General features: G+C 40.5%; 1 protein-coding gene across 2 annotated transcripts in view; it reads right to left on the bottom strand.

Moving 5' to 3' along the window:
* The window catches only part of hmgcl (3-hydroxy-3-methylglutaryl-CoA lyase), a 34,127-nt gene extending 14,678 nt beyond the window's left edge, over positions 1-19,449 (bottom strand). The window contains exons 1-5 of one of the 2 annotated variants that reach the window (XM_048558040.2): positions 19,350-19,449; positions 10,720-10,803; positions 7,616-7,723; positions 3,104-3,199; positions 239-387 (exon numbers count right to left, since the gene is read on the bottom strand). In XM_048558040.2, coding sequence (XP_048413997.1) covers positions 239-387; positions 3,104-3,199; positions 7,616-7,723; positions 10,720-10,803; positions 19,350-19,370 — 458 coding nt within the window. In that variant the 5' untranslated portion in view covers positions 19,371-19,449. Of the gene's footprint in view, positions 1-238; positions 388-3,103; positions 3,200-7,615; positions 7,724-10,719; positions 10,804-14,805; positions 14,962-19,349 lie in introns of those variants that run through there. The other variant, XM_048558038.2, reaches the window with a different exon arrangement.
* Between the last annotated feature and the right edge of the window lie 7,994 nt (positions 19,450-27,443).

Here is a 27,443-nt window from a genome sequence, read left to right as displayed (position 1 = left end):
AAAATCTCATAATAAGGTTGTTGCAATTTAGCTGACAGCAGACAAGTGTTTCTTTAAATTGCAATACAGGCAATTTCTTTGATTACTCCCAAAGCAAGTGATCCAAGAACTATTTTAATTTTGAAGGTTAACATATATTTGATTGCATTACTGAGAGGTTTTAAAAAAGTTAAACTTGTCTTCAAAAATGCAAAACAAATGTTTCACAACACAAAGGCATGTAGATTTGCAATCATACCCTCGGACTGGAATGCTTGAATCCTTTGCTGCTTTCATCACCTCTTCAAACCGTTGTAGGCTCTCATCAATGGAACAGTTAATGTTTCTTTTGCTGAACATTTCTGAGGCAGCTCCAAAGATGGCTACTTCTTTTGCACCTGCTTTGATCTGTGAAAAAGTTCATTATGCTATACATTACACAGACTAAAGTAGGACACTGCAGATCAAACACTCCTAGATTAAGCCACTGGGATGACTGCAAGTGACATTAGAATTCAGAGAGTTCAATAATAAAGACACTTACGACAATCTAATCATAAAAAGTACTGGGAGAGGGGTGGTGTACTGGATTTATACCAATACTAAAGTCAATAATTAGAATATCAGGAAACTGTGTAGTCAGGTTTACTTTATTTCCTGCTTTTCACTTAATTTCCAGTTTCCAAACTTAAGGGGTCTACTATATCCTTTGTAGCATTTTCTGGTTTATAGTTGCTCTTGAACTTGCCAACATTTGAAACGTTTTATTACTGTAACCCGAGTAAATTCACTTTCACAGATATTTTATTTCAGGAATTATCCAGAATAATGTTTCTCAAATTACATCACAGCTGAACATCATGTTTGTGTGTAGTGGTCTGTGTAGCAGCCACTGAATAGAGAACTGCACCAGCTCAATAATCTATCCTTAGAATAAAAAAAGTACAGTAGTTGTAGTCCTACCAGACCATTGAGATGCTGTCTCATTAGAGAGTTAGACAGGTGGTGCTTTAACCTGAGGGTCACCATGCCTCAGGTGAGGGGAAAGGTTGAGAAGGAGAATCTTTAGAATACTTGGGAGGTTCAAACATAATATCATTTACATTAAATCAATTATTGAATACAGTACAGTGCTGTACTGCGTTACCAAATTTTCTGAATACCAAAATAACGAATGGTTTCATTTATAAACTAACAAGAAGTGATTAAGTGACAGAAAATGTCCTAAGGTATTATAAATGCAATTGAAATTTGATTGGTTAACTATTGTTAGTAAATACAGCTTCTGAATAGCTCGAATGCCCAGGAACTAGTTACTGTACAGCAATACAGCCAATATTTGGTTTAAATGAGATTTTAACTAAAGTTTCCAAAACACAACCTCAAGGAACTCTCAGATTATATCCTTCATTGGTAAAGCAGTCAATACGTTTATGCATGGATCTATTAAATTGTAGAGAATTTCACAAATGCTTTTTAATTAACAGGACAATGAAGAAAAGAATGATAATTCAAAGCATGAAGACTTGGTATGCCTACACATCTTGACAACTGGTTCAAGAGAACTCAGGAATTATCAGCCTTTTAAATAAATGAACCAATCTGCATTGAGAAAAAAATGAAAAGTAAAAAAAGAAAATCGAAGTAAACTGATTTTAAAAACAAATGCAGGTGAATTTTACACAAACCACAGCACACTATACTTACCGAGGCACATCGCACGTTTACATTGGACAATGAGACATTATTTCAGCACTGAAAGCATTAATTTCTGAGAAGATTGAATGAATCAAAGAATGACCCATCAGTTACAATTCTTTAAGGAAGCATGTGCTGTAGGTAAAGAATAACCAGTAGATATACTGTACTTAGACTTCCAGAAGGCATTTGATAAAAGTACCAGAGATTTTTGTAACGCTGGAAATTAAAAGCTCATATCATGGGGAAGTGGCATAATGGCACTGACAGAAGATTGGCTGGCTAACACGAAGCAGAGAGTAGGCATAAATGGATCATGTCAGTGTAGACAAACTGTAACAAGTGGTGCACCACATAAATTGGTGCATGCATCTCTACTATTTTCATTTTATATAAATGACTTGGGTAGAGGGGAAAGAAAGTATGATTGCCAATTTTGCGGATGACACAAAGACAGGTAAAAAATAAGCAGTGAAGAAGACAACAAGGATTTAAAAAAGAAAGATATAGAAAGGTGAACTAAGTGGCCAAAGATGTGACAAATGGAGTAAAATGTAAAATTGGCCACTTTGGCAGGAAGAATTTAAAAAGAGTATATTATCGAAATGATAGGAGATAGCATGGTTGTGAGATGCAAAGTGATCTGCGTGTTCTCATATTTGAATCATGAAAGGTTGGAATGCAGGTTCAAGAAATTAAGAAAGTTAACAGGACACTATCATTTATTGCAAGGGGAACTGAATACAAAAGGATAAAGGTTATCTTCAAATATACAGGACTGATGAGACCACATACAGAGTATTGCGCACTATACGTGTCACCTTATTTAAGGAAGGATGTGAATGCGTTGGAAGCAATTCAGAGCTTTACAAGACTAATACCTAAATGGGAAGGGTATCTTATGGAGGGAAGGTTGGACACAGTAGACTTGGGAGTTTGGAAGAGTAAAAGGTGATCTGATTGAAACATACAAGATCCTGGGGAGCTTAGATAGGGTAGATGTCCATTAAAATCACCAAAGAGGGCCAGGAATCGTTGGAAGTCTCTTCCTGAAAATAAGGTAGAAGTAGTGTCCTTGAATATTTTAAGGCAGAAGTAGACAGATTCTTATTAAGTGTGTGTGGAGGTGAGAAGTAGATTGAAGTTACAAATCAGATCAGCCATAATCTTACTGAATGACTTATTGATATGGATGTTTGGATCTAATCAACCACAATGTCGCAACATGCTAAATGCAAAAATACTTGTGCTTTACATAAAGACTTGAGAATACTTTGCAAAATTAGGTTTACTGCTAGAAGTCAGCAAAATAAAAGTGTCAGACCACATTTATGGCATAGAATTCTCTTTTAAAAAGTGTCAGTGGGGATTATTTCATCCTTTTAAGTAGCCAATCAGAAATGCAGGTCTTGGAATAGACACTTACTGCACTTTCAAACCCCTTTAGGTTGGGAGTCAGCACTGGGTAGCTCACATTTGGATACTTTCGGATTCCTTGCATCACTTCCTTCTGATCAGCCATCTACACAGAAAAAGCATTACGTACAATCCAGTACATAGAATACAATCCAAGTACAAGATTAGTAACTGAAAGGGATCATGATTAAGGGCTTCAGTTCAACATTAACTGCTAACATCATGAAATGCCACTTCCACAGGGAAATGGTGTAACAATAATCACAATGAATCTGTACAGCAGTTTGTGCTTATCTAGCACTTTAAATGCAGTGAAACATCCCAAAGCACTTCACTTGCAGTATCAACCCCGAAATTTGAGAACAAACTACAGAAGGAGATATCAATACGGTGAACAATTATTAGTCAAGAAGTAGGCTTTAAAAGGAGCATCTTAAAAAGAAAGAGAGACCCGAGTTTCACCAGGATGAAGAGTGTCTCCTGGGGCAAAAACACTCGAATTTGTCAGGAGTTACAAGTTCCATCCTTAAACCTGGCAACTAGTCCTGGTTTGTGTGTGTATTTCCAGGACAAATGAACAGCTGCCTCCACTGACATCAGATTTGGGAGTCCCAGGATGTTCATGTCAGGTAAGAGCAGGTCAGTCCTGCTTGGACAACTCAGGGAGCATAAGGATATGGTCCCACGACAGCTTTGGTGGGGGATAAAATGCCCTTTGGTAATTATAGGGGGAAAAAAAAACATACTTATGCAAAAGAAAACTGCATATATTTGTTGGAATTTGCAAAGTTGTCAAGAACCTGTCTAAAAAATATTGTGCAGCTTGAAAAATATACTGTATATTTGAGACCAGGCAGAACTTCTATAGTTAACGGTAGGGCCCTGGACAGTGTTGCCAAACAAAGAGACTTAGGGAGGGGTACATGTGCATAGTTCCTTGAAAGTGGAGTCACAGGCAGACAGAGTGGTGAATAATATGTTTAGCACGTTTGTCTTCATTGGTCAGAACAACGAGGATAGGAGTTGGGATGTCATGTTGCAGCTGTACAGGACATTGGAGAGGCCACTTTTGGAATAGCACAGACAATTCTGATAGTTAAACATCAAAGAGTGCAGAAAACATCTACAAGAATGTTGCTGGGACTGGAGGTTGGAGCTATAGGGAGAGGCTGAATAGGCTGGGGCATTTTTCCCCCTAAAACATCAGAGACTGAGGGGTGACCTTACATGAGGCTTATCAAACCATGAGAGGATAGATGCAGTGAATTGCCAAAGAAAGATGAAGTCTAGAGGATGAAAGGTTTAAGGTGAGAGGATAAAGTATTAAAAAAGAACCTGAGAGGTAACTTTTTCACAGAGGGTGGTGCATATATGGGACAAGTTGCCAAAGGAAGTGGAGGAGTCGAGTACAATTACAATACTTAAAATGCATCTGGATGTGGATACGAATATGGAGAGTTTAACAGGGATATGGGTCAAATGCTAGCAAATGAGACTAGGTTACATTGTCATGTCTGGTTGGTTTGGATGAGTTGGACTGAAGAGTCTACTTCCATGCAGTATGACTATGATTGAACTTGAGCCGGATGTTTGTTGACACAAGGTATTAACCAATTAAGTGAAGCATTCTTTGAGGGATCTGTTGAAGCATTTTTACTGTATTGGATATCTGGTTTGCATCAGTGACAGCGTGCTTTTTTCTCTCCCAATAGTTTATTTGCAGTCATGTTTCTTCCTGATTAATGCCCATGAGTGGATAATAAGTGAGTTGGCATTGAGGGGTTATGGGAAATGTTGGCAGATGAGAAGGATGTGTTAGCATAGGGGCTGCAAACAGCCATGTTGACCAGGGGTACATGGGATGTGAAGGGCCATGGAAGTTGGGCATAGATTACTGTAAGTGTGCATGAAGGGCATGAGAGTGGCTGCAGGGGCATATTTTAGCATGACGGGGCATAGACAGCAATGGAAAATGAGGGTTTTTTTCCTATTTTAATCTTAGTTTTTGAACTTTTTAAATTCAGTGCCAAAATCCCCATGCAGGTTTTCCACCCAGGCCAATTCAGGAATTGGGCTGCCTCTTTGGCTCTTCCTAGATCAGTTGCCTTACTCACAAACAAAGACCAGTCCCTAGACCAAAAATGTGAAGTATGAGTGGCCATTTTTTAAAAGGTTGGGTTCAGAGAACCAGAGTTTCTGCCCATGTTGCTCTCCCAAGTCAGGAATGAAAAACATGGCCAGAGTTAAAAACATGGAGGGCTCTGGAACAGAATTCCAGAATTTAAGATTGAAAGTACTGAAGACAGGGATCCTTTCTATAAAATATGTGATCAACAGGTGATATATTTTCTCTTAACTTTTAACTGGCAGAGCTCAATGTACATGAAAGATGGGAAAAAAAATCAATTACATATTTACACAAACATTAATAATTCCAGTTGCACAGCAAATCACCTTTAAAACAGCACAGCAATTTTTTAATCCACATGGCTAGAGAAGCAGTTATAATTTAATACTGAAGTCATAGAAAGCAATCAGTGTTTTAGTACAGCCTGCATGAGATTTTAGAATGTTTGGTGAGTGGTAGACTTTTGTGCACTAATGTGCTTATTGCACAAAAATAAGCATTTTAAAGCTATCAGCATGAATGCTTAAGACTTTCAGTGAACGTTGAATTTTAATGTTGCAAAGTGCTCATCTCACTGAAATCAGGATTTTAGCACAACCTCCACCTAACTTTCAGCTGTTTGTTAAAGGTGAGCTTTTGACGTTCCAATGCACTTACCTCACTGAAATAAGTGCGTTACTGTAATAAGTATCAGATTTGAAGATATTTAATGACTGTGAGAGTTTGATGTTGCAATGTGCTTATCTCATGGAATTAAGCATTTCAGGGGAACTTAGCTGCTTGGATACAGAATTGGCTGGCCAACAGAAGACAGCGAGTGGTAGTAGAAGGAAAATATTCTGCCTGGAAGTCAGTGGTGAGTGGAGTTCCACAGGGCTCTGTCCTTGGGCCTCTACTGTTTGTAATTTTTATTAATGACTTGGACGAGGGAATTGAAGGATGGGTCAGCAAGTTTGCAGACGACACAAAGGTCAGAGGTGTCGTTGACAGTGTAGAGGGCTGTTGTAGGCTGCAGCGGGACATTGACAGGATGCAGAGATGGGCTGAGAGGTGGCAGATGGAGTTCAACCTGGATAAATGCGAGGTGATGCATTTTGGAAGGTCGAATTTGAAAGCTGAGTACAGGATTAAGGATAGGATTCTTGGCAGCGTGGAGGAACAGAGGGATCTTGGTGTGCAGATACATAGATCCCTTAAAATGGCCACCCAAGTGGACAGGGTTGTTAAGAAAGCATATGGTGTTTTGGCTTTCATTAACAGGGGGATTGAGTTTAAGAGTCGTGAGATCTTGTTGCAGCTCTATAAAACTTTGGTTAGACCGCACTTGGAATACTGCGTCCAGTTCTGGGCGCCCTATTATAGGAAAGATGTGGATGCTTTGGAGAGGGTTCAGAGGAGGTTTACCAGGATGCTGCCTGGACTGGAGGGCTTATCTTATGAAGAGAGGTTGACTGAGCTCGGTCTCTTTTCATTGGAGAAAAGGAGGAGGAGAGGGGACCTAATTGAGGTATACAAGATAATGAGAGGCATAGATAGAGTTGATAGCCAGAGACTATTTCCCAGGGCAGAAATGGCTAGGACGAGGGGTCATAGTTTTAAGCTGGTTGGTGGAAAGTATAGAGGGGATGTCAGAGGCAGGTTCTTTACGCAGAGAGTTGTGAGAGCATGGAATGCGTTGCCAGCAGCAGTTGTGGAAGCAAGGTCATTGGGGTCATTTAAGAGACTGCTGGACATGTATATGGTCACAGAAATTTGAGGGTGCATACACGAGGATCAATGGTCGGCACAACATTGTGGGCTGAAGGGCCTGTTCTGTGCTGTACTGTTCTATGTTCTATGTTCTATGTTCTATGTTCAACAATCCATTTAATAACTTCAGCTGAAGCAATCTGAATCAATGTGACGGTACCAGGAATGGATCTCTCAAAAATATTTGTGCTACAGTCTGACTTGAATCGCTACAATCACAGTCTGAGCTGTTCCTCCTGCCCTACTTGTGAAGCAAGTGGCTACATCTTCCCTGACCTGTCCTCAAATGGTTGACAGTTATTCAAATTTTCCAAGGAAGATCGAAACCTGGAACTTTACTATTTGGGTCCATTACTTGGTTTCTGTTCGTGATGTCTGCAGGAGCTGCACCATCATATGGGATAGGAAATCGTGACAATTTATAGAGTGTGGATTGTGTTCAAGCTGACACTGCAAGATTTCAGACAAGTGAATGGGGATTTTGAGAATTCCTGTGTCAATGCGAGTAATTGTCAGAGTAGATACAGAGATCTATTATGGCTGTTCATGTTCAGAATCTGGGTCCATAAATCACTTAACTTTCAAGTCCGACAAATGGATAAGCAAAAGCTGTTCAAGTTATCTCGAATTTCTCACCCTGCTTACCTGAGGAACCCATTTTGGAGAAACAAAGCTTGTTGCTTCCACAACAGACAACCCAGCCTCCGAGAGAAGGTTAATTAAATGAATTTTAACATCAGATGGAACAATGACCTGCAATCGGAAGAATGTAAAGTAGGAAACCTCACAGGATAAAATGAAAATAGCAGACAAAAGTTCCAAAAAACAAATTTCAATAAAGATTGAACATCTAAACCAAAAGCAGCGATTTTTCTCTTGCTTGTTTGCTCGAATCAATTTAATTTCAACATATGGTCTCCAGAATTGACAAGGCACATATTTACAAAATTACTTATCCTCAATCCAATGATATTAGACACTATTTTTCCCCAAAAGCTTGCCTTTGTTCACTTGAGTGATGACACTCAACTGTGGATTAAGACTCAAAAAACTTTAATTAATAAAACGCCTTTAAAGTAATGAAATATTCAAACCATTAAAAACTTAAGCAATTGTCTTTTAGTTAGTCAATTGTCTCATGATTTTAGTCAACTATTTCATTGATAAAAAACAACCAAAGATTTATTGCATGTTTCAAATCATTGCAGTTTATTTTTATTGAGCTAATTGCTTTTAATATTTCCAGTGCTAGAAGAAAATATACACATTCCCAAAAATATTATTCTTGGTAAATTTTGAGAAATCAGCTTCATCAAGCATTTACTCTATTATTTTACGGCCATAAGCATTATGGTTGAATCTAACTTTGTCTCCCACTTCCAGTAAAGCAGGGCAAGAAAGTACAAAGAGGGTCCCATGGAGAGAAACCATGGACAGGTTCCTCCTACCAAAAGGATACCAGGCCAACTATTGTCTGTCCATTACCACCCTGTTCTAGTCTGAATTGCCCAACCATTAGGGGAGGCAATGGCCTAAATGGTATTATCACTGGACTGTTACTCCAGAGAACCAGATAATGTCTGGGGACCCAGGTTCAAATCTGCCACAGCAGACAGTGGAATTTGAATTCAATAAACATCTGGAACTAAGAGTCTAATGATGACTGTGAATCCATTATCGACTTTTGGAAAAACTCAGCTGGTTCACTAACATCCTTTAGGCAAGGAAACCGCCATCCCTACCTGGTCTGGCCTATATGTCACTCCAGACCAAGGGCAATATGGTTGACTCTTAACCAGCCTCTGGACTATTAGGGATAGGCAATAAATGCTGCCTTGCCAGTGACACCTGCATCCCATGTGTGATTAAAGAGAAAACAAAATTCCTAAGCTGTTGCATATGTTGGTAATCGTGGAAATACTACGTACTGATAACATGCAACAAATAACTTGGGTATTTCTTCTCACTGCATTATCTCAGCGTCAGAGACATTGAGACTGACATTTTAGCAGTTGCTACAAAGCACCGCAATCCCATCCTATATCATCTTTACACAAGTTATTGTCATACTGAATTAACTTTGCCCACTAGGAACTTTTCTCCATTACCCTGATTAGCTCCTTAGCTGAAGGAAAGAAACTGAACTTGAACCTTTTCAAAGATTTATTACCCAAGTTGCTAAAGTTCAAAAAAGCAATTTATTTGAAACTTAAAAGTTGGAATAAGCAAGTTTTGTAAAGCAAACTCACCACATTAAGGGGCAAGTTAAGGAAAGTTGGCAAGGATGGAAAAACTGTGTTTAACCAAATCGCTGAAGTTTTTTTGAAGAACCAAAAAGGGGGCTGATGACGGTAATGCTGTTTATGTGGTGTACATAGACATCCAAAAGGTATTTGACATATCATACTGCACAAGACCTTTGAGCAAAGTTATAGCTCATGGGATAAAAAGGACAGTAACATGTATATGATATTGGCTCAGTGACATCAGTTAATGGACATTTTTCAGACTGGAGGAAGGTTGCAGTGGACTTCCTTGGGGTCACTGTTAGGAGACATGCCCTTCCTGATTTATGTTAATGACTTAGCCTTTGGTGTACAGAACACAATTTCAAAATTTGCACAAAATGCAAAACTTGGAATCATAGTGAACAAAGAATAGTACAGAACTTCAAAAAGACAGTGGTGAAATGTGCAAATAAGTAACAAATGAAATTCAATACAAAGAAACTTGAAATAATTTGTTTTGATCACACCGGATAAATGGAAAATTCCACAGGGATGCAGGACCAGAAGGACTGGAGTCTTTATATGCATGGGACACTGAAGTTGGGAGGTCGGGTTGAGAGAGTTGTTCATAAAGTACATGGTAACCTAGGCTTTATTAATGGGGCATTGTGTATAAGAGCTAGGAAAATGTTAAACATGTATAAAATACAGGTTCTGCCTCAAATGGAGTATGGTATCCACGTTAGGAATGAATGGTATTATCGGTAAAGATCTGTAGGGATGACTCCCAAGGCTGAGGAATTCAGTTATGTACGTATATGGGAGAAACTGGGGCTGTTTGCCAGGGAAAAGAGAAGGTTTGGAAGAGGAGATTTAATAGAGATAATGAAAATCAAGAGGGGTGTGGACAAAGAAATTAGAGATAAACTATTCCCACTGGTGGAAGGATCGAGAACGTGAAATTAATTGGTTAAAGAAGCAATGTAGACACAATGAGAAATTTTTTCAGGCAATAAGTGGTTAAGATCTGGAATAGGCTACCCACGAGCATGAGACAGCAGGCTCAATTGAGACTTTCAAGACGCAATTAAATTATCCAAAAAGGAAGAACAGTACAGATAACAGGGAGAAACAGGAGAATGGCATTAGGCGTTCATTTGGAGAGCCAGAGCAGACACAACAAGCAATAGAGTTCCTTATATGTAGTAATAAGTCTCTAAATCTGTGATAATATTTTCCTGGTTCGATGGGTTTCTCAAAAATGACACATAATGAGGTTAAAAATTCTCCATAAATTGAGAATAAGGTTGGTGTGCAGAAAACAAAATTGAAATCAACCAAACAACTGTATTAACATTAAAACTGTACGATTGTTAACTGGACAATACCTTTCGTTGGCATTATGGCAATGCAATTAAATTCCACTTTGCCATCAGTAAACCCATTCTTGGGAGATGTCAACAAAATAACTGCTTCCATTTTCAAATGTACAAAGTAAATTTTCTGCCTAATATCGATTACCTTCTCATTCTGTAGACCATCTCGGGGTCCAACTTCCACAATCTTTACTTGCTCAGGGAGAGATTGTGCCACAGCTGCGCAAGTCTATATAACAATAAGAAGAAATTGTTAATATCTTCCAGATATCTGAAATTTACTTTTTCCATCTTGCATTCATCAGGATAGAAACAAACTTGAAAAAGGAAATATCAATTTATAAAGCAATAAAGAGTGTGCTAATTGCTTGGCTTATGGTTGGCAGGAAGCTGACCTGCTCAGTTTGCATTTCAGTTAATAAATACAGTTAACATTTCCTACTGCATCTGCATGCTAAGAGACTTTTAAAAAAAAATGTTTAAAGTCTATACTTCCAAGCAATTAGTCATGTTATTTGCTACTTAAAGTTTTAATACTGCTTCTGGACCCTTTCGCCAATTGGAACAGTTTCCCCACGCCATCTGATCTACTTTGCAATTTTGAATATCTCTATCAAATCTGTTCTTCAAAGACAGCCTTCTTATCCATTACAATTTTGTTAGCCAACATTTGACTTAACTTTACTTGAGCCACATCTATTCCCAACCCCTTGAAATTTTTCTCTCTTTCCCCCCCCCCCCCACCCTTCTGGATCATTCCTGGTCTCTTTCTTTGGCTAACTTAAACTTAATGACACCACGTTCACTGTTCATTAAGCGTTCACATCCTAACAAGTCTGCCTGGCTGGCCTCATTTTCCAAAACGAGATTCAGCAATGCTTCCTTTCTCATTGGAGCAGAAACATACTTCTTTACAAAATTCCTCATGAACTCAATGGTCATTGGGGTCATTTAAGAGACTGCTGGACATGCATATGGTCACAGAAATTTGAGGGTGCATCCATGAGGATCAATGGTCGGCCCAACATTGTGGGCTGAAGGGCCTGTTCTGTGCTGTACTGTTCTATGTTCTATGTTCTATGTTCTAACTCACCAGAAACTCTTTCCACTTTCTTGCTCTTTACATTAATTATCCAAATACACAGATGGTAATAAAATCCCTCATTATAACTAGAATTTTTAACCATGCGACATTTCCTTGCACATTTGTCCCTCTTATCCTTTCCCAATGTTGGTGGCCCAAAGAGTGTGCATAACAATTTAATTGTGCCTCTTTGGCTATTGACTCTAACTAAATTGATTCAAGATATAATTAATGTTTTCTGTTTTTTTTTCTGTTCTGTGGTCCACATGTAGTATTACTGACATGCCAATCAGGTGTGCAACATCCCAGTTAATCATGCAGCTTAGAGGAAATGTTGTTAAATCCATCAGGTTGTCTTCTTTCTCCAGCACTGTAATGTTCTGTTAATCAATACTTCCATTCCTTTTTTCTTCTGAATACCCTGCATCCAGCAATACACAGTACCCATTCTAGCTTTGCTTCCATCCAGATTGCCATGACCACTGTAACATCATATTCCCAATGCTCCAAAGAAGTGTTATATTGGACTTGAGGCATTAATTCTGTTTCTCTCTCTGCAGACGCTGCCAGAGCTCAGTTCCTTCAGAAATGCTTTCATTTCATGTCTCCAAAGCCATAGTAATTTGCTTCTCTTATATCAGATTCCATATGTTCACTTATATGCATGGTAAATCTAATTTAGCAGGTTTGCATTTTTCTTATTCTGACTCTATCTTGTCTTGTTCTAGTACAGTCTTTCCAAATTCTCTGTGCATGTTATTTTTCCATTTTAAAAGTAATCTCCTGGTTCTCATTCTTCTGCCACATTTATTTAAGCCTTCTCCAAGGTCATTATAAAACCTCACCATATTTACTGATGTCCTGGGGTAAACACAATTGTCCTTGTACTTAATTCAAAATCAATACTGGCCAGCTAGCAATTTCTATTCTATACAAAAACAAGGAAATTAGTTGATAAACAAATGCAATTTCACTCAAAGGTTGGCAAATGTGTAACTGTGTGTACACAAGGGCACAAAAAAAATCAAAATAGTGAGGCTCTAGAGAACAGTTGAAATGTCTTCAATGTAATAAAGTGGGATAACAACTTCATGCTACCTATTGAATTACTAAAAATTACCAAATACAAAGCAAACATAGTTAAAGTAAGTTATTCTTTAACATAATCTAGCAATGGGGTGTGCCAAATAGAGCATGTACTTTGTACCAATGAGTCTTTTTGAGAAAAGAAAACAATATTGTATACTGTTACACCACCAACTGAACTTCATAACAGACCCATGTTTGTTAACAGGGTCAAAGTCACAGTTGATACATTTTCTTCCCTGATGTCTTGGATCAGCTGCTTCTCTATTTTAGGATTTGCACTGCACATCTTGTAAAAACATAAAAAGAACATTTTTTAAAAATGCAACACAGTTAAAAATAAACAGAAACGACTAAATATTGTTTAAAATGTGGAAACTAAATGATCGCAGTGTTAGGCCACATTTGGAGTACTGTGTATATTTCTGGTCACCTTCCTATACGAAAGATGTTATTAAACTAGTAAAGGGTTCAATAAAGATGTTACCAAGACTGAAAGGTTTGAGTTATAAGGTGAGGTTAGATAGCCTGGATCTTTCTTCCAGAGCATAGGAGGCTGAAGGGTGACCTTAGAGGTTTATAAAATCATGAGGGACATGGATAAGGTAAATAACCAGTGTCTTTTTCCCCAGGGTAGGTGACTCCAAAACTAGACGACATAGGTTTAAGGCGAGAGGGGAAAGACTTAAAAAGGGACTGAGGAACAACTTTTTCCACACAGAGGGTGGTGTAAATATGGAACGAGCTGCTGGAGGAAGTGGTAGAGCAAGTACAATTACAACATTTAAGAGACATTTAGTTAGTTACACAGATAGGAAGGGTTTAGAGGGATATGGACCAAACATCAATCAGTTCAGTTTAGGAAACCTCATTGGCATGGATGAGTTGGGCTGAAGGGCCTATTTCTATGCCACATGACTCTTAAAAAAAAAGCAGCTGAATCAAGTCATTTTAATTCATTCTTCGTTACCCCAGCTGCCACATAAGTCCACAACAAACTGGCTCACAAAAAAAAATGTTGAGCAGTAGAACTATTCTTATAAGGAGCACAGAGTCATACAGCATGGAAAGACACCCTTTGGTCCAACCAATCCATGCCAAACATGTTTGAATTTCACAAAAATGACAGACAAGTATTTAATGTAGGATCTTTTAACATTCTGAGAAGTGTTTAAAATTGCAACAAATGACTTTAAGTGCTTTGGATACAACAAATTCTATAATGAAATGAAATACTTAGCAAGCTTCCACAAATAACATGATTAACAATTACTTTAATGATGCTTACTGAAATACTAGAATGAAAGAAGGACAAATGCTTTATTAACGTGTATCACAAAGGGATTAGAATATGGAAATAAAGAAGTCCTATGACTACTACTACTACTACACCTATACAGAACTTTGGTAAAACTAAAGCTGTTATAATCTATGCATTGTTCATTCCCATTTTTAAGAGGAGATGCACTAGCACGGGATGTAATTCACTATGTTGATCCCCAGAATGACAGATGATCTCACGTTAAAAGGATGAGTAAATTGGGATTATATTCTCTGATGTCGAGAAAACTGTCTCACTAGGTCACTTCCTCAGTCTGAAGAGGTTTGAGAGGATTGACGCCTACACTGTTTCCATCGGCAGTGAATATAAAACAAAGGGAAACAATTTTAGGATAAAGAAAAAAATACTTGGAGGAAAAACGTGTCCAGTTAAAAGGTTGTAATTCTCAGGATTTCTCTGCCCCAGAGAACTCCATAGTTGAATATATTTAAAGCCGAGCTCCACAAACTGTTGTTCGCCCAAAGGACTGGAAATATTGGGAGCAGGAAAGAAGGCAGAATTGAAGTTCAAGATCAGCTATGATTTTATTGAGAAGTCGTATAAATTTTCCCAGCCCCCATTCTGTGCATGCCTGCACGGAAATGCTTTTATATCCTTCGACATGACACTTGCACAGGTAAATCACTAATTCCGCCCTCACCACACGAGCCAAAACATTAAAGGACACCAACAAAACTACCCGTCTCCCTTTAAAAACATATTACTCCACGACCACTCACAGTTGTAGCCAGCGTACGGTGAAATGCAGCCGCTGCAGCATGTAACCGGGGCAGCAACAACGTCGCTGTTACCAGCGCCGGCATTTTAACTCAGTCTGTGCTCGGCTTGAACGGAGCCTGTCGCCCTGACACCCACCAAATCCCGCCGCCCCTCCAGCCAACTCTCGCGAGATTCAAGGTCACTGTTGGTTCTTCCGAAGCTGCGTCGCTCGGACTTGTAACATTTCTGGAAAATGTAACTTGTTGTGATGTGGATGGGGCGCGTTAGCAATGAGTTTTATGTTATTTCTTTCCATGACTTGACGTTAAATTTGAATGAATAAAATTCCCGCGAAGTGGCTGAGAATATTTTACAACCTTAGATGCACCTTTACATAAAATCAGAGATAGTAAGAACTGCCGATGCTGGAGTCAGAGATGACACAGTGTGGAGCTGGAGGAGCAGGAAAGTTGACGTTTCGGGTCGGGACCCTTCTTCAGAAATGGGGGGAGGGTGGAAGTGAGTTAAGAAATAACCCTGCATTTCTGAAGAAGGGTCGAGGCCCGAAACGTCAGCTTTCCTGCTCTTCTGATGCTGCTTGGCCTGCTGTGTTCATCCAGCTTCACACTTTATTATCTTGGATTAAGTCGTGTAGTTGATTTTGTCTTTACAGCACAAGGAAAGCGAGCCGTTTAAGAACTTAGTATTTCTTTGGGGAAAAAAGTAAAATCACAGTTTCAAAATACTGACGCCCAAGACAACTTATGGTCCTATTTATTCACAGCTTAAAATCTCAAAACGAAATTATAACGTTGAAATTTAAGGTAGCCGCTGGAGAGTTGCATAAACTATTGAGACAATGGATTCGGAATTCGCAGGTTGTACCAAAAAATTGGGTTCGAGAGCTTAACATGAACTGAGCCATTTCAGAATGTTGCTTGTCGCATGCTTGCATCAATGGGGAGGCTACAACCATCGTTTGCACTGCAATCCCCTGATATAACCAAACCATAGATCACAATGATAAGAGACATCGTTAAGTCCCTCTACAATGGACTGTCCGTTGGCCAAGATTTCCTTGGGCTTTGCCTCCATCAAAAATGCTTTGAAAGATTACTTGGGGATTTGACCTTCACCAGTTTGCCATACTGCATGAAATCAGGTTGTGCTATTTTTAGAAACATAAACAAAGTTGCTGGAAAAGCTCAGCAGTCTGGCAGCATCTGTGAAGGAAAAAAACAGAATTAACGTTTTGGGTCCAGTAACGCTTCCTCAGAACCGCCATTGTTAGGACTGGGTGAGGAGGGGTGAATCAGGTCCCCCTTTTTAAACCTCTCAGTTGGCATAGCAACAATTTTTAATTCCTTTGAGCATGTAGTTATATCACAGTACTTTAAAATGTAGTTGACTAATTGTTCAGAATCAGATAGGGAGTCAACTAAATTACAAGATTTTCTTGAGTGAAAGAATAGTTTTATTACTAACCTTGAGAAGAAGTAAAGGTGACATCAAACATACATGTAAACACTGGTATAAACTTTTAACAAAGGGGAGTCATCTAATAAGGAAGATTAAGAAAATGCAACCAACAGCCAAGTGTTTCACATGAGATGCAGTTCTGCAATTGATTAGCATTCACTGGATAATCCAGAATGTGTGAAGATTCATGCAGACAATCAAATGAGGATTGTCAGTTGTGCTCAAAGCACTCTATCATGTACTGGAAGTTACAGTAAGACATTGGACAGTAAAGAAAACATTCACACACTGCGCTTGCATCAATTCAACAAAGTAGATGATAGCTGTTTTATGTCTCAGGGTAAAGTCTTGATGAATCAGAATCCGACCTGCCACATTTTAAATGTACACAACGCCTGGCTGTTAACTCTCAATCAGAATTAACACATGTATTCTTCATGGTGCAGTCCCTACCGATAAAAGGTTGCTTTTCAACCAATAAGCATTCTTTTCTTGTGCAATACAAATGTTGGTTTTCCCCTTGAATTTGGATTTGTGTGAAATATTTTGATGAATGCAAGATTAAAAGCTTCCACAAAATGCGTCTCTTTCAGCAACAGGCAGTTTAAAAAATCATTAAGAGTGTTTTATGTGTTAGGTTGTAACCCAAGGGCACAGTTGTTTAATTTATGTCTTGTATTCTCAGCTGTGGGAAAAATCTGTAGATGTTCTTAAGTTGTTCGTAAATGGATGTTCTTCCAATTCACTTTATCACTGACACCAAGTCTTATTTCTGAGACTAAGAGGAATAGGGAGGGAGAGTGTGCTTACTAGTTCCAGTGTTACAAATCCACTATCTTTTCTCTATGCCCAGCCCTCAAAAGCAATTGCCTGAAATATAGGATAACAAGGTGTAGAGCTGGATGAACACAACAGGCCAATTTCTGATTTCTGAAGAAGGTTCTAGGCCCAAAAGCCTTCCTGCTCCTCTGATGCTGCCTGGCCTGCTGTGTTCATCCAGCTCTACACCTTGTTATCTCAGATTCTCCAGCATTTGCAGTTCCTGCTATGTCTCCCTGAAATATAGGTCCTTTATTTATTTGTGTCTGATTTTATTGTCTTTCCCAAACTGGATAATCTGCAGATGGCTTTTTTTTCTTTCTGCATTCACAGAATGAGGGTGTTGCTGAGTAGGCAGTATTTATTGCCCATCCCTAATTACCCACAGGGCAGTTTAGAGTCAACGACTTTGCTGTTGGTCTGGAATCGCATGTAGGCCAGACCAGGTAAGGATGGCAGTTTCCTTCCCTTAAGAGCATTAGTGAACCAGATTGGTTTTTCCGACAATCCTCAAGGGGTTCATGGTTATCATTAGATTCTTAATTCCAGGTATTTTGTTGAATTCAAATTCCACCATCTGCCATAGTGAGATTCGAACCAAGATTCCCAGAACATTATCTGGATCTCTGGATTAACAGTCCAGCGATAATATCACTAGGCCATTGCCTCCCCAACACATAAAATCATCCCAATACATAAAGTTTCAAATATAAGACAGATCTGAATGTCTTGCTTCGGTCACTTTGATCCCAGGATCAGTTCAATTTGGGCCGTGTTTATTGATGGCTTCATGAGCTTGGCTCAACCTATTAAGGTAACCACAGTGGCCATCTTAAGTTGGTGTTTTCCCTTTACTAAAACTATTTTCTTGGTGACTGAATCATCTGGTGTGAATCAAACATGTTTCAGCAGCATTGGGATTGATAAAAATTCATTCATGGGATGAGGACATCACTGGCTAGACCAACCCTTGCTCATCTCAGGAGGTGGTTAAGAGTTAACCACATTGATGCGTGTCTGGAGACACATGTAGGCCAGACCAGGTAAAAAAAAATCACAGTTTTCTTCCCAAAAGGACCATTAGTGAACTTTCCTGACAATTAACAATGGTTTCACTGTCATCATTAGACACTTAATTCCAGATTTTTATTGGCTACAATTTCCACCATCTGAGTGGCAGTATTCAAACCTAAATCTCCAGAACATTACCCCAGGATTAACACTCCAGTGACAACACCTGAGGCCACCTGTGAACCCTAATTCCACTGGGGTCTCTTGGGCCCTGTGCATGGCGAAGGTCACAATGCTCTTTGTCAGATTTGCCTTCAGCCAGAGCCAAAGAAGCAATTCCGACAAAGTTGGAAATTCAACCCTCTATCCTCCCTCCCTCCCCCCATCCTCAAGCCCTGCAGCCACCCAGTGAGTGAAGATCGAATGTCAGGAGGGGAATCTGTCGATCAGAATTCTGATTTGACATCCAGTGGCATGCTTGTGCTGGGTACAAGGACAATCCTGTTCTCTCGACTATAGGGCGTATTGACATAAAGATTTATATAATCAAGCAAAAGAACTCATGTGGTGGCTTCTCAGACAATTAATCGACCTGCAGATTCTTCCATGACTGTTATTCAAAGGAAGTAGGTGAAGATAGGTAATTAGCAATTGCAGAAGGACTCCACGCGGAAAATATAGATTTATTTTTTTTCCTCTGCCCCATCCCATCAAATAAGAACTGGAATAAAACAAATGCTGTATCGTATATTCTATAGCATAACTTCCGTTAGTCCCTTGCTCCTACAACATTATACGTAACGCGGTTTTTAATAGCAGAGCGGAACACTTGATGCAGAACATTCCTTCACAGTGAAATGGATAAACTAGTCCAACCGCTTTGGGTTATTAAATAATTCAAAATCAACACAACTGCACGTACCGCGACAACAAATTACTAGCCGCTCCTGAAAATGGACTAAATCTCCAGTTTATTTTAATCAAAATGAAAAGAAAACACATTCGAAATAACACAAATTTAAAAAGTGGCGGTGAAAATAGTTTGGAGGGAATGAGGAACGATACACTTAGCACCATATTAAATCGCCGAAGTAACCTAAAGCAATTCTAGTAATTGTCCAAAGTAACAATATAACATCGCCCAGCAGCCCCATCCAGCTAGTGTTCGCTTGAATTCAATATGCGTCATTTACGCTCTAAGTGCCAATTCAGTGTAATCATCTCCGAATAGTTTTCCTTCACGGGGTTTTCTCACCTGTGTACAGATCGCTCCCATTCTTGCCACCACATTATTCTGATGGAAAAGTAAACACCATACAAGACCACCCCCTAAAAATAACTAAACAAGTAAATAGAGCTCCAGTCTGCCCTGACGTCAGAGAACTGAAAACGAGCACTTCCGATTTTAAAATTTCAGCCATTAGCTTCTTTCTTAATTATCCTGTATTTTCCCCACTCATCTAATCAAAAGTAACATGATAGTTAGTGGAAGACACCGGCACTTGGAAATATTTTCCGGCTTTCCAGCAAATCGAAAGGATGCAAATTCAAATTAAGGCAAGTAGTAAAATCCGAAAGAATTTCGGCTGCAGTAAATTGGAAACGAAAACAGAAGTTGATGGAAATGCTCTGCAGGTCTGGCAGTATCTGTGAAGAGAAATCAGAGTTAAAGTTTCGGGTCCAGTGACCCTTCCTCAATTAAGTTAACGAAACGTTAACTCAGATCCTGTCAGACCTGCTGAACGTTTCCAGGTACTTCTGTTTTAGTCGTTAAGGAAAGTATTGTTGACATCAGCAGACGAGGAAGCAGAAATCGACATAACTCGTAAAGAAAACACTTAACGTATTAGAATAGGATGCCAAGTGAAACTTTCATTGTTATTGAGAAGTATTTCTTTTTTGCAAAGTTTTCTGTCATTTTTAAATGGTCTGGAATTAAAGTCACATCCAATAACACATCTGGAATAGGAGTTTCCCACTGAAATTTCAATTGCCCTCTGAGATGGCCTAACAAGCTATTCAGTTGTACCACTCACTACAAAGTCTAAAAGAAACCGGATGGATCACCAGGCATCAAACTAGGCACCAGAAAAGACAACAGCCAAAACAGCCCTGTCAACCCTGCAAGGTAGTCCTTACTAACATCTGGGAGCTAGTGTCAAAATTTGGAGAGCTGTCTCACAGACTATTCAAGAAAGGGCCTGACATAGTCATACTCATGGAATCATACCCTACAATGTACCAGATACTGCAATCACCATCCCTGGATATATCCTGAGCCATTGGCAGGACAGACCCAGCAGCAGTGGCGGCACAGGGGTATACAGTTGACAGGGACTTAGCTTGGGAGTCCTTAGCATTGACTCTGGATTAAATGGTGTCTTGTGGCTTCAGGTTAAACTTGGGTGAGGCAACCTCTTGCTGATTCCGACATACTGTCCCCCCTCAGCTAATGAATCAGTACTCCACCATGTTGAACAACACCTAGAAGAAGCACTGAGGATGGCAAGGGCACAAAATATACTCTGAGTGAGGGATTTCAATGTCCACCACCAAGAGTACTTGGCAGCAGTACGACTGATCAAGCCGGCCACAGCTGCAAGACTGTGTCTGCGGCAGGTGATGAGGGAACCAACAAGAGGGATAAATATATTTGACGTCATCCTGACTAATCTGCCAGCTGCAGATGCATTTGCCCAATACAGTATCAGTAACAGTAACCACTGCACAGAACTTGTGGAGACGAAGTCCTGCCTTCACATTAAGAATAACCACAATCATGTTGTGTGGCACTGTCACCATTCTACAGACTTTGAACAGATTTAGCAACTCAAGACTAGGCATTCATTAGGCACTGTGCATCATCAACAGCAGCAGAAGTGTAGTCCAGCATATCCTGTAACCTCATGGCTCAGCCTATCCCCACCCAACCACTACCATCAAACCAGGGGATCAACCCTGGTTGAAAGGAGAATGCAGGAATGTATACCAGGAACAGCACCAGGCATACCTAATGATGAGGTGTCAACTTAGTGAAGCCACCAAACAGGACTACTTGCACGCCAAACAGCATAAGCAGCAAGTGATAGACAGAGCTAAGCAATCTCACAACCAATGGATCAGATCTAAGGCCTGCACAAAAAAAACCTAAAAGCACCGCTGATGCTGTAAATCAGGAACAAAAACAAAGTTGCTGGAAAAGCTCAGCAGGTCAGGCAGATCTGTGAAGGAGAAAACAGTTATCTTTTCGGGTCCAGTGACCCTTCCTCAGAACAGGTCTGAGTACCAGCTCAGTTTTCTCCTTCACAGATGCTGCCAGACCTGTTGAGCTTTTCAAGCAATTTGGTTTTTGTTTCTAAGGTCTGCATTCCTGCCGCATCCAGTCATGAATGGTGGTGGATGATTAAACAACTCTCTGGAGGAGGAGGCTCCACAAATATTGCCATCCCCAATGATCGAAGACCCCAGCACAAAAATGCAAAAGATAAGACTGAAGCTTTTGCAGATATCGTCAGGTGGCTTGTGGATGTTCCATCTCAGCCTCCACCTTCAGATACCAGTCTTCAGGCTATTTGATTCACTCCACGTGGTATCAAGAAACAGTTGGAGATTGGATACTGCAAAGGCTGTGGGCCTTGACGACATTCTAGCAATAGTCCTGAACACTTGTGCTTCAGAACTTGCCACACCCTGAGCCAAACTGTTCCAGTACAGGAACAACACTGGTTCTATCAGGTATATCCTACACATAAAAGGCATGATATATCCAATCCAGCCAATTATTGCCCAATCAGTCTATGCTTGATCATCAGTAAAGTGATGGAAGGTGTCATCAATAGTGTTATCAAACAGCACCTGCTCAGCAATAACCTGCTACCTGATGCCCAGTTTGGGTTCTGCCAAAGCCACTCAGTTCTCGATTTCATTACAGCCTTGGTTCAAACATGGGCAGAAGAGCTGAATTCCAGAGGTGAGGTGAGAGTGACAGCCCTTGACATCAAGGCTACACTCAATTGAGTGTGGTATCAAGGAGCCCTAGCAAAACTGGAATCAATGCGTATTGGGGGGAAACTCTCCAGTGGTTGGAATCGTACCTGACACATCAGAAGATCGTTGTATTTGTTGGAGGTCAGTCATCGTAGCTCCAGAACATCTCTGTAGGAGTTCCTCAGGGTAGCTTCCGAGGCCCAACCATATTCAGATGCTTCATCGATAATGTTCCCTCCATCAAATTGTTGGAAGTAGGGATGTTTGCTGATGTCATCACAATATTCAGCACCATTTGCAACTCCTCAGATACTGAAGAAGTCCACATTCAAATGCAACAAGATCTGGACAATACCCAGTGTTTGGCTGAGAAGTGGCAAATAATATTCACACCACATAAATGTCAGGCTATGACCATCACCAGTAAGTGACAATCTAACCACCACCTCTTGATATTCAACAGTGTTACCAACACTGAACCCCCACTATCAATATCCTGGCTGTTATCATTAACCAGAAATTCAACTGGACTCACCACATAAACACAGTGGTTACAAGAGCAGATCAGAAGCTGGGAATACAGCGGCGAGTAACTCACTTCCTGACTCCCCAAAGCCGGTCCACCATCTACAAGGCTCAAGTCAGCAGTGTGATGGAACACTCCCTACTTGCCTGCATGAGTGCAGCCCCAACAATATTCAAGAAGCTTGACACTATTCTGAACAAAGCAGCCCACTTCTTTGGCACTACATCCACAAGCATCCACTCCCTCCACCACTGACACTCAGTAGCAGTAGTGTGTACTATCTACAAGAAACACTGCAGAAATACACCAAAGCTCCTCAGATAGCACCTTCCAAGCCCACAACAACTTCCCTCTAGAAGGACAAGGGCAGCTCCAGCTCCAAGTTCCCTTCCAAGCCACTCACTATCTTGACTTGGAAATGTATTGCCAGCCTTCACTGCCACTGAGTCAAAATCCTGGAATTCCCTCTCTACTGGCATTGTGGGTCAATCCACAGTAGGTGGGCTGCAACAGTTCAAGAAGGCAGCTAACAATCACCTTCTCAAGGACAAGTAGGGATTGGCAATAAATGCTGGCCAGCCAGCGACACCCACATCCCACAAAATGAATAAATAACAAAAGAGGAAAATAGCTCTTTAAAAATCCTTCAATGGAACTTGGGTGTCACTGGTAGGCCAGCATTTGTTACCATTTCTAAATCTCAGATGCCAGTCTTCAATCAATTTGATCTTTTCCATATGAGATCTAGTAACAGCTGAAGGCGATGGATCCTACAAAGGTCTCAACAACATTTCAGCAGAAGATGCGTGATCCAGAACTTGGCTCCCCTCCAAGCCAGGTTGTTCCAGTACAGCTACAATACTGTCACCAACAGTAGAAAATTGTCCAGCTATTTCCTGTTCACAAAAGGCAAGATGAATCCAACCTGCACAATTACTATTCCATCAGTCTACTCTTGATCATTAGAAAAGTGAAGGAAGGCGTCATTAACTAAACTATCGGGCAGCACAATTTTGCAATGGCCAATTTGTTGATGCTCACTCTGGGTCCTGCCAGGCCTCTCACCTCCTGACCTTGTTACAGCTTTGGTTTAATCGTGGAGATGAGAGTGACTGCTCTTTACATTAAGGTTCCATTTAACTGAAAGCCATATTTAAAGAGTCCTAGCAAATTCAATGTCAATGGGGTGGTTCAGGGTAAAATTTTCCACTAGTTGAAGCCATATGTGGTACAAGGAAGATGGGTATGATTCTTGGAAGGCAGTCATCTAAGCTGCAGGACATCTGTGCAGGAGTTCCCAGGACAGTGTCCTAGGCTCAACCATTTTCCATCAATAACCTTCCCTCTATCATAAAGTCAGAAGTGAAAACATTCACTGACAACTGCACAATGTTCAGCACCATTTGCAACTCCTCAGATACTGAACCAATCCATAGAACATAGAACATAGAACATAGAACATTACAGCACAGCACAGGCCCTTCGGCCCTCGATGTTGTGCCGACCTGCCATACCGATCTGAAGCCCATCTAACCTTCACTATTCCATGTACGTCCATATGATTGTCCAATGACGACTTAAACGCACTTGAAGTTGGCAAATCTACTACCGTTGCAGGCAAAGCGTTCCATACCCTTACTACTCCCTGAGTAAAGAAACTACTTCTGACATCTGTCCTATATCCTTTACCCCTCAATTTAAAGCTATGCCCCCTCGTGCTCGTCGTCACCATCCTAGGAAAAAGGCTCTTCCTATCCACCCTATCTAACCCTCTGATTATCTTATATGTCTCAATTAAGTCACCTCTCAACCTTCTTCTCTCTAACGAAAACAGCCTCAAGTCCCTCAGCCTTTCCTCGTAAGACCTTCCTTCCAAACCAGGCAACATCCTAGTAAATCTCCTCTGCACCCTTTCCAAAGCTTTCACATCCTCCTTATAATGCGGTGACCAGAACTGTACGCAATACTCCAAGTGCAGCCGCACCAGAGTTTTGTACAGCTGCAGCATAACCTCTTGGTTCCGGAACTCGATCCCTCTATTAATAAAAGCTAAAACACTGTATGCCTTCTTAACAACCCGGTCAACCTGGGTGGCAACTTTCAAGGATCTGTGTACATGGACACCGAGATCTCTCTGCTCATCTACACTACCAAGAATCTTACCATTAGCCCAGTACTTTGCATTCTGGTTACTCCTACCTAAGTGCATCACCTCATACTTGTCCGCGTTAAACTCCATTTGCCACCTCTCAGCCCAGCTCTGCAGCTTACCTATGTCTCTCTGTAACCTACAACATCCTTCGTCACTGTCCACAACTCCACCGACCTTAGTGACGTCTGCAAATTTACTAATTCATCCTTCTACGCCCTCATCCAGGTCGTTTATAAAAATGACAAACAGCAGTGGACTCAACATCGACCCTTGCGGTACACCACTAGTAACTGAACTCCAGGATGAACATTTCCCATCAACCACCACTTTCTTTCAGCAAGCCAATTTCTGATCCAAGCTGCTATATCTCCCACAATCCCATTCCTCCGCATTTTGTACAATAGCCTACTGTGGGGAGCCCTATCGAACGCCTTGCTGAAATCCATATACACCACATTAACCGGTTAACTGTCATCTACCTGTTTGGGCACCTTCTCAAAGAACTCAATAAGGTTTGTGAGGCACGACCTACCCTTCACAAAACCGTGCTGACTATCCCTAATCAATTTATTCTTTTCTAGATGATTATAAATCCTATCTCTTATAACCTTTTCCAACACTTTACCAACAACTGAAGTAAGGCTCACTGGTCTATAATTACCAGGGTTGTCTCTACTCCCCTTCTTGAACAGGAGAACCACATTTGCGATCCTCCAGTCTTCTGGCACTATTCCTGTAGACAATGACGAGATAAAGATCAACGCCAAAGGCTCGGCAATCTCCTCCCTGGCTTCCCAGAGGATCCTAGGTTAAATCCCACCCGGCCCAGGGGACTTATCTATTTTCACACTCTGTAGGATTTCTAATACCTCTTCCTTGTGAACCTCAATCCCACCTAGTCTAGTAGCCCGTATCTCAGTATTCTCCTCGACAACATTGTCATTTTCTAGAGTGAATACTGTCGAAAAATATTCATTTAGTGCTTCCCCTATCTCCTCTGACTCCACACACAACTTCCCACTACTATCCATGATTGGCCCTAATCTTACTCTTGTCATTCTTTTATTCCTTAAATACCTATAGAAAGCCTTAGGGTTTACCCTGATCCTATCCATCAACAACTTCTCATGTCTCCTCCTGGCTCTTCTGAGCTCTCTCTTTAGAGCTTTCCTGGCTACCTTGTAACCCTCAAGCGCCCTAATTGAGCCTTCACATCTCATCCTAGCATAAGCCTTCTTCTTCCTCTTGACCAGAGATTCCACTTCCTTCGTAAACCACGGCTCCCGCACTCTACAGCTTCCTCCCTGCCTGACAGGTACATACTTATCTAGGACACACAGGAACTTTTCCTTGAATAAGATCCACATTTCTAATGTGCCCATCCCCTGCAGTTTCCTTCCCCATTCTATGCTCCCTAAATCTTGCCTAATCTCATCGTAATTGCCTTTCCCCCAGCTATAACTTTTGCCCAGTGGTATACACCTATCCCTTTCCATCACTAAAGCAAACATAACAGAATTGTGATCCTATCACCAAAGTGCTCACCTACTTCCAAATCTAACACCTGGCCGGGCTCATTACCCAGTACCAAATCTAATGTGGCTTCGCCCCTTGTTGGCCTGTCTACATACTGTGTCAGGAAGCCCTCCTGCACACACTGGACAAAAACTGACCTATCTATAGTACTTGAACTACAGTGCTCCCAGTCAATATTTGGAAAGTTGAAGTCCCCTATGACAACTACCCTGTCTCTCTCACTCCTATCGAGAATCATCTTTGCTATCCTTTCCTCTACCTCTCTGGAACTATTCAGAGGCCTATAGAAAACTCCCATGTTCAATATATGAGGACCTGAATAATACCCAAGTTTTGTCTGAAATGGGAAGTAACATTTGCACCACACAAGCACCAAGCAATGACCATTTCCAAGAACAGACAATCTAACGATCATCCCCTAACATTCAACTGCATTACCATTGCTGAACCCCCTTTATCAACATTCTGACGATTACCATTGACCAGAAATTGAACTGGAGAAATTCATCAAGGCTCTTCTGACAACAGCTTCCAAACAAGGGCAGTAGATACATGAGAACACAACCATTTGCATGGCTCCTCCAACAGATTTACCATCTTGATTTGAAAATATATTGCTGTGTCACTTGGTGAAAAGTTTGACACTACCTCCTTAATGGCTTTGAGGGTCTACCTGTACCAAATAGACTGGAGTGGTTCAAGAAGGCAGCTCATCATCACTTTCTCAAGGGTAATTGGGAATAGCAATAAATTTGACCCAACCAACACTGCTGAAATCCCATGAATAAATATTTTAATAAAACAGTCTGGGGAAAACAGGATAGATCACTGACCTATGGGGTTGAAAACTAGAACAATGTGAAGAAAACCAAGAATGTTGAAAATGTGTTGAGGCACTTCAGGGTAGAACCTGTTGTATAGAACATGTTGCAATTTCAATTAACTCTAATCTGAAATGCTTTGTCCTTGGGCTATGTACGTAATGTGGAATCTATTTTGTAAATATCGAGTATTATAATCAAATTATGTGAATGTGCCTTGGGACATGTTGAATATCCTTGAAAGTTGTGATAATGTTCAGGTTGAAACAACTTTATATACAAATGTTATGAATCAAGTATGCTTTTGAAAAGACAACTCTAATTGTG

This window comes from Stegostoma tigrinum, chromosome 24 (genome assembly GCF_030684315.1).
Source record: "Stegostoma tigrinum isolate sSteTig4 chromosome 24, sSteTig4.hap1, whole genome shotgun sequence".
Classification (NCBI taxonomy): domain Eukaryota; kingdom Metazoa; phylum Chordata; class Chondrichthyes; order Orectolobiformes; family Stegostomatidae; genus Stegostoma; species Stegostoma tigrinum.
The sequence above is the reverse complement of the archived record's forward strand: the minus strand, read 5'-3'. Positions and strand labels throughout refer to the sequence as shown.